Source organism: Gymnodraco acuticeps, unplaced genomic scaffold (genome assembly GCF_902827175.1).
Source record: "Gymnodraco acuticeps unplaced genomic scaffold, fGymAcu1.1, whole genome shotgun sequence".
Lineage (NCBI taxonomy): Eukaryota > Metazoa > Chordata > Actinopteri > Perciformes > Bathydraconidae > Gymnodraco > Gymnodraco acuticeps.
In genome coordinates, this window is record NW_022990940.1 from 4,282,364 (window position 1) to 4,294,276 (window position 11,913).

General features: G+C 39.6%; 1 protein-coding gene across 1 annotated transcript in view; it reads right to left on the minus strand.

The window, feature by feature from the left end:
• pth1r (parathyroid hormone 1 receptor) overlaps positions 1 to 9,129 on the minus strand; it is a 46,761-nt gene extending 37,632 nt beyond the window's left edge. Inside the window, exon 1 of the mRNA XM_034234426.1 lies at positions 8,030 to 9,129. Within this exon, the coding sequence (XP_034090317.1) occupies positions 8,030 to 8,095 (66 nt within the window). The 5' untranslated portion in view covers positions 8,096 to 9,129. The remainder of the gene's footprint in view (positions 1 to 8,029) is intronic.
• Positions 9,130 to 11,913: the final 2,784 nt, after the last annotated feature.

The window sequence follows — 11,913 nt, forward strand, 5'->3', positions numbered from 1 at the left end:
GTGTGCGCGTGCGTGCGTGCGTGTGTGTGTGCGTGTGTGTGTGTGTGGAGAGAGACACTGTGATGGATCGTTGGAGCTATGTGCAACTCAAGGCATATGCTCGAACGGGAGCTGCCTGGACGCTGCAATCATGTTGCGCGCACTATCCGTGCTGAGTGTGCTGACTTTTCGTACAATGTCCCACTGTCTGGCTACCTGCATAAAGTCAAGTGCTCGGTGAAATGTCGCTCCTCTGTTTTCATTGAAACAGCTCCTTATATCCGTTAGCGCAGCTAGCTAGCACCAGATGCTAACAACAGCAATACACGTAAGGTGTGCCTCGCTCGCTCGTGCCACACATACACACACCCTCCCGGTCCTCCCGATGGCCAGCCGGTGCCTGCCGGTGAGCGTGGAAGTGTGGTCTGCCACAAGCGGGCGGCAGGAGCAGGGCTGTCAGCATCAGCTTGTAGATGGTATTTTAAACTCGATGCTCTCTGAAACTATGGGGCGGCCGAGGACAAAAAATACACATGCGTTAATCGCGTTAAAATAATTATAAATAATTTTTTTTTTTATTAACGCGTTAACTTGACAGCCCTAATAAATATGTGTCCCCGGTGCGTCGGGGAACTCACGCAGCGTCAGAAAATAAAACCCTCTCTCTTTTCCTCCGTACCCAAATCTCTAAAAACGGGGGTACAACGGAGCTGATCCAGATTTACGTTCGATATGACGTAATATCGGAAATGTTGACCCACGGCACTATCAGAAAGTTGCTATCAGAAACAATGCCCGACTGGACGTAATATGGTCGGTGTTTATATTAGCATCGCTAGCACTCAGAGCTAACCTGTACTGGAGAGCATGTGTGTGAAGAAGCAGGAAATAGAAAGGAACTCACCTTGTGGTATAACCGGCAAGAGAGAAAGCCTTTAAGCTCCATACTGTTTCAGAAATAATCCTTGATAATCCATGATATGGCGTTTCATCACAGCAGTATTTAGTTTAGACAGTAGCTGCCGGGTCCCGCATGAGCTCCACCCCCTCCTTTTTTGTTATCAATTTCCTTTTTTTAAAAAAAAGCTTTATACCCAAAATCAGCACTTTTGAAACAGGAAGTGAAATAGAGGGATATGAGGCATGGCTAGAATGGGTGATCTGTTTGGTATTTTGAGCAAAACACTTCATAGACATGTTTTTTATATATTTTTATATATCTGAGACCTATGCTATTACCTAAAAATAGCATGATAGGTGCACTTTAACTTATGAGGCAATTTACCTCACCAGTGAGGGGCCCAGCCCTTCGTATATTTGTATGTATCTGGCCCTCGGTGAAAAAAGTTTGGACACCCCTGCTGTAGATCATTACAAGTTTATTTATACCGAATACTTTAACCTCTTTAAGATCTGCAAAAAACGTAACTTTGCTTCCACATTCAGGGTTTGTTCTCATTGGCTCACGCGTTAATTGCCAAGCAGCTCGACTTCCCCTGTACAGTGTCAGGATTTCTAACTTATTGCTGGAAAATCTGGATCTGTGAACTGCATACTTACAAACCCATAAGGCCCAGAGTTTTGCAATGAAACTAATAAAGGTCCTTTTAAGAAATGCGGCCTCCTCTCAGTCATATGCCATGTGCCAGGGGAGTATTCCTGGCCCAGATCTGAGCTGCTTTTAAATCACGTAAACAACTGGATCAGATGTATGAAATCTTGTACTTAAAATGTTTTTGTTTTTACAGGATAAAAGGATTGGTTAACATTGGAGTTTGATTTGATATTTTTTGTGGCTGTTTTGCCATATATTCAATAAGAAAATACCATTCCTGCCCCTGATAATGTAAGTAATTGAATTGTGTACAAACTCAATTGGTGTTGCATTTAGGAGGGTAGAATGAGTCTGGCTGCTTCTGTAAACTTGAAACTCAATCCCTTCACCAACAGCGGGGGTTGGGCTGAGCAGAAACGTAGGTCAACGACAAAGGCATCTACATTTCTGAGAATTTTCACATGTCAACTCAACTGAGGTTCTCAGAGATTCCAAGCATATTGCCCGCAAGGAAGTCTGCACCACAATATTGATACAGCAGGTAAGTGATGAGGAAGGACCACATAAGAAGAAAACGTATCAAAGCACTGGCAATCAATCACCAGCCTCCACCTTTTAGAATTGTTGAGTTTCAATATACTGCTATTCCAGCCAATTTCTTATTGCAATGCTTGAGTTAAAACAATCTTGATATTGGACGTTATGTAGATTACCTTATCAAAGCCAGGCAGAAGAGAGGCAGTCTATAACTCTGAAATATTTGACAAATAGCCACTTGAACGAGATAGCCGTATCCCACTGGGGAATTCAGCTTAAACTTGGGAATTGTCCATCGGCAAGTAACAACCTGGTAACAATTCATTTAATTCATGGCATGTCCAAAATAAGGGAAAGAAAATGTGTGTGTGAGCTATTATGTCAGATGTTGTTTGAAAAACATCTTTGGCCTCATTAATTTGCCTTCTCTGTTTCACTGATCTTTGTCAAAGTGCTTTTGAAGATGCGTCACTCACAGGATTATTGAGTACTAGGAAGCTGATTTAAATGCATCATTAAGTCGTCAAGGTTACAAGATATAAAAAGGCATAGAAGAAAGGGAAAAATATGTTGTTGCCAACAACCAAAACTTATAACGTACACACAGTCAAACTATTTATGAATGCTGAAGTTCATAGAGCAGAGACAAAGTGGTATTGAGTTACACATACTCTTCCATCTTTCAAGAGGAAAGCTAAGGGGGAAAAAAGCAGAGGTCAGGGTAAGTCAAGAAAACAAGCCCTTTCCTGAGTCAAACACAGCCATGGTATAACCTTACCATGCTGGTGAAACTGAAGACTCCCCTATTAACACACGTTATGAGTCTGACTCACAGGCCCACTAAAAACTGAGCTATGTGTCAGTCAATACACAAAAAAAGATACCTGTGCCACAGGATGTATGACTTGCTATTGAAAAAGTTCAAGTAATTAGATTATTCTGTAATTATCTCAGGAATCCTCTCAGCTACTGTAAAGCTCTGCAGTGAAAAACACAGCATAATGATATGTGTGTGAAAAGTATTTTCCCATTACAAGTTGCCTCTGTGAGCTCAATCCCAGACTAATCCCAGGGAAAATTCAGACAAACATGTTAACTGACCAGTGACGACAGAAGTGACTCACAATCTACTGCATGTACAGCAGCTGACACATAGTTTACACCTCCATGCTGCTTAAATCCACATAATGCGCTGTAAAACTAAATTGCAAAACAGGATGTCTCAAGTCTGCCAACCACATAATCTCATTTGGAGGGAGAAATTACATTTGAACCAAGGTGGTACCATCTGTGCACTAAAATAGCCTCTCTTACACCCTTCAGCGTTTGAAACTCCTGCTGATTTAAATTTATCCACAGTCCTTCACGGGCAATTACATGATACTCTCAAAGCAGAGGGAGTAAACTTGTTTTTTTCTGGTGTGTTTTCAATGATGTGACATTTCACTCGAGCCATGAGTGCAAGTGTCTGCAGACCGTCACCGCAGAGCTGCAAGCTTTCTGTGGTTTTAAGCCCTTTCCATAAGTACACCTAAAACACGACTTTAAAAGCTTTCACGACCTGTTGTCCCCTTTCACACCTGCTAATTCACATCAAGCTTGTGGAGATGATCATTATATGTCAATACGGAGAAAAAGCTTTTAATATAGACAAACGACAGACCCAAGACCAGTGGGATAAATCATTTCATCACAATGAGTTCTTTTAGAGAGCTTAAACATACGCAGCAGCGAACATGAAGAATTGTAAAGACTGTCAGCTTTTTCAAAAGGGCTATAATTTGAAATGTTTGCATGATGTGAAATTGTGTGTTATTTCCTTCAAGCCACTTGTTAAGAACCAATCATAACATTGTACAATCAGTGGACTGCCACCACCTGATACAACAGTGTGTTATATTGTTTTCTACATTTCTACACAATGTGAAAAGGGCATAAACGATGGCAGCCCGCCGGACAGACGGACACAATACCGGTACAACCAGATATCAACTTTTTTTATTTCGTCTTTAGATAGAGAAATCTCTTTCAGACATTTTGAATTGAGGCCAGACAATGAAGTACACGTAACAAACACTATTACAATTCTCCATAGAACCAGAACCTGCACATGGGAAACACAGTGGGAGTTCCCTGATGGATAGAAATCATAACTCTATGCCTTGTCAAAGCTATAATGAAAATGTTTCATCCTTTTCCCACTTGAAGGATTAGTATCAAATAATTATCAGCCTACAAACCAATATGTCAAAGCTACCTTGGGGCAAGATCTAAGCTCACTGCCGGTTTGTTTGTGAAGTATAATAATATACACAAACCAGGACTGTCAAAAAACTGTACAAAAGACTACAAATAAACCAATAACAGTAATGGATAGTAAGATTTAAGAGGTGCTGCAATTATTTATGTTTATATTATTTGTTTAATATTACGGTTATTGTTCATTCCAGGGTATCACAACACCTCTAATATGATATATCCAAACACCCAAGGAAGCATAGAGTCACAAAATCGAATTGATAATGATTATTTTTACTTGATTCCCCCCTGGTCAAAGATAGGACCTTTGAAAATATAGCAGTCATTGTTCATAATGCATTAATTCCAGAGTGGATGACTGCATTTCGAAAAGGTCTCTTATTTGCGCATAATTGTAGATTATCAATGAATATTCTGTCTGCTTGTTTGTTTTTTTAGTGGTGTGGATTTCGTGTATTCCCATGACCTGATGGCATGTCCTGCATTGGCCTGGTTTGTAGCTTCCCGCCAGGGGAAGAGCTCACATTTGCTCAAGCTAATCAACAATTAGCAATCCGCTCCACAGATCTTCTGCTGCTAAAGTTGAACTAACTTGATAAAGTCATAAATAGACTGTTCATTGTCTTTGTTAGAAGTGGGGCTGGGCTCTGATTGGTAAATGGTAAAAGGACATTTAGTGCAAAAGTGACCAATCTCATCAAGGTAAAAGCCTTTGTGATGTTCAATAATTCCATTGGAGATAGGTCCAGCCAAGCGTACAACACTAATGGATTTCTTCAAAAGAAGCCTCAACTGTAAAATCTGTTAATTGGGCGTACAATCCTTGCAATAGCACAACAATTTATATTTGTATGAAATGTTAGTGGGTTTATTTCATGAATAAAGCATGTCTTAATGGGGTCTGATAAGAGAGATAATTAAGATCAAGGCTACGACCACAGGGTTTAAACTCCCTGAATAAATGCAACGCATTAAAGGTAAATGACCAATAGCTAGTATCAAATAAGGTGTCACAAGAGAAATTGCAAGTCATTGCAAATAAGGCTTACTGATGCGGCCAGAATTAATTTTACAATAATAACGCAGCATTATTAAAGCACTTATTTTACAATTTTAACTATAGTTTTCAAAATGAAAGCAAAGAAATAATGTACATCTCATATCCCCCATTAAGTCAAATGCATTTTTAAAAAATCTATTTTTTCTCTTCTGTATTTGAGATTTAAAATATTCGTTTTATGATGGAAAATGTTGCACATTATGTTTACATAGGCGGCTCATAGGGAGACAATGAAAAATAATAGTTAATTAAAAAAAATCACTCAGCCTTTCAGTGTAGGGTCAACTGAATAATCTTTCATTAGGAAAGTCCATGGTGATTAACTGCATGATTCTGCAGAGATCGAGTGATTAAAAGTGAATACATTTAAGGAGATGCTTCATTTCATGCTTCTTCAGGCACACATGCAAACTCCCAAAAGTGGGAAATAAATTATAATAATTCCTACAAGAGATCAGTTAAAAAGCCTTGCAAAAATAAATTGTAATATAGGAGCATGTTTCACAAATGCACCAACATGAATTAGTGGGAAGTAATCTGCTGGCCCTAATTACCACAGACAGATTGAGACGAGATTATCCCGCACTCTAATCTGTGTTATGAAATTCCATAGAGGGTTATTTGGCTAAAGCTACTCAGAAGCGTTATTCTGGGGGGGCTCTATGTGCTTTTTAGGGCCAATGAAACGTTAAGCCTTTTGAATGATACTGAGAAAATTAAGAGAAAATATATATGTTTTAAAGATATATTTGCCTGTTATGCCACATCCTCTACTTTTTCATCAATTTTGATGAAACTGTAAACTTCTATTGTAATGTTGTTAGATGTTAAGGTCCAACACAACATAGATACTTAATCAAGACATTCCCGCCACGTTGAGGAACTAAGCCACTGTTTCTGGGCTAATGTCGCAATGTCGTTAACAGATATTTTCCACATGGAGTCAAACTGGTAAAAACTGCCTTGTGCACTACAAGACATGACAGCATTTACAGTGCTGACATAATGCTTGGCTCTGGTAGACAGATACAACTGTAGTCCTTCCAGTCAGGAATCAGACACGTGAAAGTCATCACGGGGCAAAACACAGTCATGAGGGAGAAATTAAACGCTCACTGAGGATCCTAAAGCAGTGCTTCCGTTTAAAACCTGTAATAACTGAGTACGTGAGGCAGCCAGTCACGCTGAACAAAGGCTCTGTGATGAGGAGCTTTGTCTGGGAGCTGTCACTGCAACAGGCCAGCTGAGATAAAAAACACAATGCAGACCCAACTAATTAATAGTGTTGTGCTGGTGAAAATTGGCATTAATGACAGGATATATTATGTATAGTAGGCTACATGCTGAGCTTCTGGAAAATGACACAGCCATTTAGTTTGACAACTGTATGTCTCAATTTAAAATGTAAACTTTATTTTAACCGAGACACACACTTTCCACGCACAGCTTAAGCTTTCAGGGAAATCTACCGTTTGGTCACAGTTTGATGAGAAATTGCTTTTTTTGCAGAGAGGAAGACTGAGCAAACACCAGTGTAAAAACGGGTAAACACCATGGACAGACACAGCCTTTTAACGACTAAATGTTGAATCAGCTATAAATACACAGTAATGTTATAATTGTTTTCCTCTGCCATCTAAACCAATGAGCCTAGAGGTCCACTGCGGTACAGTGATGGACCACATCACTGGGAAAATGCACTGTACCTCAGAGCCTGGGCGAACTGCCTGTTGAATGCACAACAGCCACCGCCAAAACACACACAGAACCAACTCGGTGTGCTGTCTGCCTGTGTGTGTGTGTGTGTGTGTGTGTGTGTGTGTGTGTGTGTGTGTGTGTGTGTGTGTGTGTGTGTGTGTGTGTGTGTGTGTGTGTGTGTGTGTGTGTGTGTGTGTGTGTGTGTGTGTGTGTGGCAGGCCCTCTGGATACAGCTATTTCAATATTTGAAAGCGCAATTATAAATCACAATGTTGGGCAAGTAAATAATTACAGCTGTGAATCAGAGAGGTGAACATGTTCAGGAGCTGCTGCATTTATGAATTAAATGCAACTGCAAAATTGCTTTGGTTCAGTCAGGTGCAGAGCTTAAATCAATTTGTAGTTAACACAAAGCCATGCTTATTACATAACCTAGGTTACCAGGCACTGATTTCCACAAACACTGTGTTGTTGTAACAGTGGGGAGATGGATTTAATGAAGTGTGATCATTAATTGCAGCAGCTTGTGTTAGGAGCCCTATTAACCCCTACAGCCCATGTCAATATGTCAATAAGTGTGTCAATAAACAAAACTCCAACACTCTAATAACATGGATTTACAACAACTCCAGATTAGTATGACAGCAATTTGCTACATGCTTTGCTTTTCTGTCCATCTATTATTGTACACCTTGCAAAAGCATGCTACCTTTTATTTGCAATAGATGCAGATTCCATTAACATCAAAGTAAATTTTGTAAATACATTCAGGTTTTTTCTTATTAAAAATGAATGTGGCATTATATTTTCTTCAGTATCTCTTTTATGAAATGCTGCTCTCAGTGACGTGTGCACAGATGAGGCACCGCTGGAACAGTTATTTTTGATAAAACAGTCAAATAAAATGTTGCATGGTTGTAACACAATATAAAATGACTTACCAGGCATAAAGTGCTGAGAAGTGAGATGAGAAGGAAGTCCAGGTTGTGGAGCAGAGAGGATCCCATCGCTGACCTGAGACAGCTCTACCTCCAAGAGTCCTCGTGGGGTTCACTCACAGAATGATGATGCTCGGATGATATTTGTTATTATGTTTAACTCTCTTCAAAGTGGAGCGAGTTGTATTTCTTCACTCCATCTGGCCTCTCGATGCTTAGGACGGCTTGTGAAATCATAACTCTGTAATCGCCTCGCTCTGCCCTCGATTTAATTTCCTTTAATCTACTATATGCTCAGGCTCAGCCCGTTCTCTTTATTTCTCTGCATCTGTCTTTTTTTTCCTCTTCTGAAATTACATCCACATGTCAGAACTATTTATGTCGCTCTCGCTCTGCGGTGGGAAGTTCAAATGATTCTTTGTAGGGAAGAAACCAACGCTGTATTTTTAGGTCTTTTAAATTTCCTCCCAGACTAATTTAAACACTTCAGTATGGAGCTGTGCGGTTTATGGCTTATTCCAGTCCACTCTTCCAAGTGTTAAATCAGTGTTGGGCACAAACAAGCCCGAAATGTATCACTCCATCACCAGTCGCTGTGGGATTTTACTATTTGATTCTCTCATGTCCCCATCAACGCAGTCACAGAGCCGTCTATCGAGCAGAGAGTCCAGACAGATTTACATTTACCAAGACACACAAATCCTGTCACAGAGCAGAGCGTGACATGACTAACTTTTCATAGATCTGTTGACTTAATTTGCGTAAATCGACTATAGTAACGCACTGTCGCGCTTCACTTTTCTTATTTCTGACTCAAGAAAACCCAACATGGAAATGTGTCATTTCATGTTAACAGGAAACCACGTTTAACTAACACAATTTAGCGTGGCAGTGACACGGGAACTGAATGTATGAAAGTCACACACGGCCACAGTTTACGAATGTTACAACAACAAAAAACTCAGAGAAAGACAGAAACGCCAACTTGGCTTCAAGAAGCTCTACTTACTACACCGAGAAAAGCCAAATTCTCCCTGACGGATTGACAGTTCGTACACGCCTGAGTGTTTCTGAAACACAAAAGTTGAAGTTTCTCGTGTTGGGAAGCGTCTCCAGATGTGGCAGGAGGCAGGTCGTGTTCAGTAGTGAGTATGTGGATGGAAAGGGGAGGGGGGGCGGAGAGGAGGCAGGTAAAGGCTTCTGATTGGTGCGCACTCTCTTACGTTGGAATAAACCACGACTCCGAAATGACATATTTTCTCACCCCTCAAACAAACTCTACATTCAACAGATCGCATGGCCTTTGCCAAACCACTTTTTCCCCCTGCAGTCTCTCAAAAGTTGCATCTAGTAGGATTGGATTACCGAGACATAATGCAGGAGACGTACGTTTTTATCACAGGCTCTATACGGTTCCTTAAGTAATTTTTGAGCATTTAGTTAACACATTTCTGAAGTTTGGAAATTAAACAGTGGACGGTTTGACATGTGTGGAGTTTGTCCACATTTTCAGGGAAGTACAAACATTTAATAAAAACTAATTCATAACATTTTGTTGATCATGAACAGTTGTATTTACTTATTTAATCACATTGGCGTTAATTAATTCTCAAACAGACCCTACTGCTATATGTGTAATAATAAGCAACCAATATGGGCGTGAACATCTGTAAATCAGATATATTTCAGTAACAGGGGACAATTTAGGGCACAACCAGCACTTTGACTTTTTGCTGATAATGTTTTGGTAATTAACTTGGGTAGGAATAAGAATTTAGGACATGAATTATGGAATTTATTTATAGTGCAGCATTAGAAAGTACTGTCAACACTAATCACATTTAAAATGCATGAGAAAATCCACCCCCCTTAAACATGGTGTCTGTTTAAATTCATGTTTACAAGCACTTTCCTAAAATTACATTAAGTTGTGAATTACAATGTTGATAATACAATGTTGAAGCTGTTTAGTGAAAGACAGCTACAAAACAGGAAATTAATGTTTGGATTAGATTATCTGTCTCTCTCCAGTCGGAAATGGTTTGTCCTTTTTTACTCTGCAGGTGTTGTTGAAGGTGACGTTCAAAATGCACCCTTTCTGATTCCAAAGGCTTTTTCTACCTGCTGCTTCGTGGCCAGGGTTTGGTTTCATATCCTCTTCAGACCAACTCAAGTGTCAAGATTCACAGTGTGAGTTTTCTAACGACTTTTTGGAAAACAAAATTGCCTTTTCTCAAACGAGAACACAGAAACTTGCTGTTAATTTATCATGCAGATATTGACAATAACACACTTTTACAGTATTATGCAAAACCAGTGCTTATTCTATCTCTATTAAACTGTAAAAGCTGAGGGAACAATATGTTGTTATGAATGTGTGGTGTCAACAGTGAACCAGCACTTAACTGTGACAAAATGAGTGAAATGTTCCACCTATTAAACCATGCAGGGCCACAGCTATGATATCAGAATAATGCTGTAATTCAGTAATTACCTCACAGGCTCTGCGGTTTGCTACACATCATGACATGCAGCAAACTATGAAACAATTAAAAAAATTGCTGCGAAAGCACTGACACACAGAGATGCACTGCTGCTGTGGACTGAGATTACACATGCATTATCACACGTAGAAAATAATGTTTTAGAAGCAAAGTTATTCTCTGCCATATGCTACTGCGTAGAGCGGTTTGACGCAAAGCAACTGTTAAGGGCAATTTATCCGGATGTGATGTTCCCATGTTGTTGACAATGTCATCATATGACATGAAACCAAATCAAATGTTAACTTGCTCTGTGGCCTGTCTGCCGGATGTGCACTTACATATTAAAAACTAGACCTATGTAGCATGTTCAAGCATATGAACATAAAATAAATATATACACATAAATACATATCTATAGAGAGAGAGAGAAGTGTTGGTCAATTTATTTTGCACTTTAAATATAACAGTAATGTAGGAAATACACCCAAATAGAGGCTGGTGTCTGAACAGATAATGAATGACAAACGGGTAAAACACTGTTTTTCAAACCTCAATACGGCTTGTAACTTAAATGGACTTAAAGTTGAGTGTTATCCTTATGTGCAAACAATAGAGCGCTGCAGGAATGATTCCTAAAACCTCGAAAATAGTTAGCATTTACAAGCCCCGGTGATAAAATAATTGTGGTTAGCACAAAAGGGATTTTTGAAGATTCTGTCTTTTTATTTCATGGCCAAAGCCTAGAAAACAGAGGTTGATAACAATTGAGTATTAACATTACTAAACAAACTTGAATTGGCCTCTAGCTTGGCGTTGGTGATGTGCATCCAACTGTGATGTCGTTCGCTCATAGCCTAACGTTGGCCTTTTCCCCCTTGTAATCGCATTTAGCTGAAGTTTTGCCAAATTCCTTGATTTAATCCAAAATCCAATTGAAAGATCCCATTGCCTTTTGTTTTTGATGCCAACATTCGGACAGGCCTATAACATACTTCATCCATACACTCTATAGCTAGACAAAAGCAACAAAAAATCTCGAAAAAAGTTGATAGAGATTGTTGAGTAATACCAATGTGAGGGAGAAGACCCGTGTCACATCGAGATGGGCTGCAAAAATGTGTCGAAAGCAAACTATTATTCTTAGGACACCTGTCATGTTATTTACAACTGATCGCCCTGCTGCACACACAGCCCCTCTCCAAAGGTATATGTTGTGCTGTTGCGACAGCACTTGTCGATGCAGCTCAGCAGTAGTTCTTAGTTGACCTTCGACATTAGATTTCTTGTCAAAATTGAACCGTTTGGGGGCTTATGTTAGCTAAACTGGTAGACCAGGCATCCCAGTAAGTCTTAGTTCTAACCACACTGGCCTTGACATTTCATCAAAACATAAAGACACAT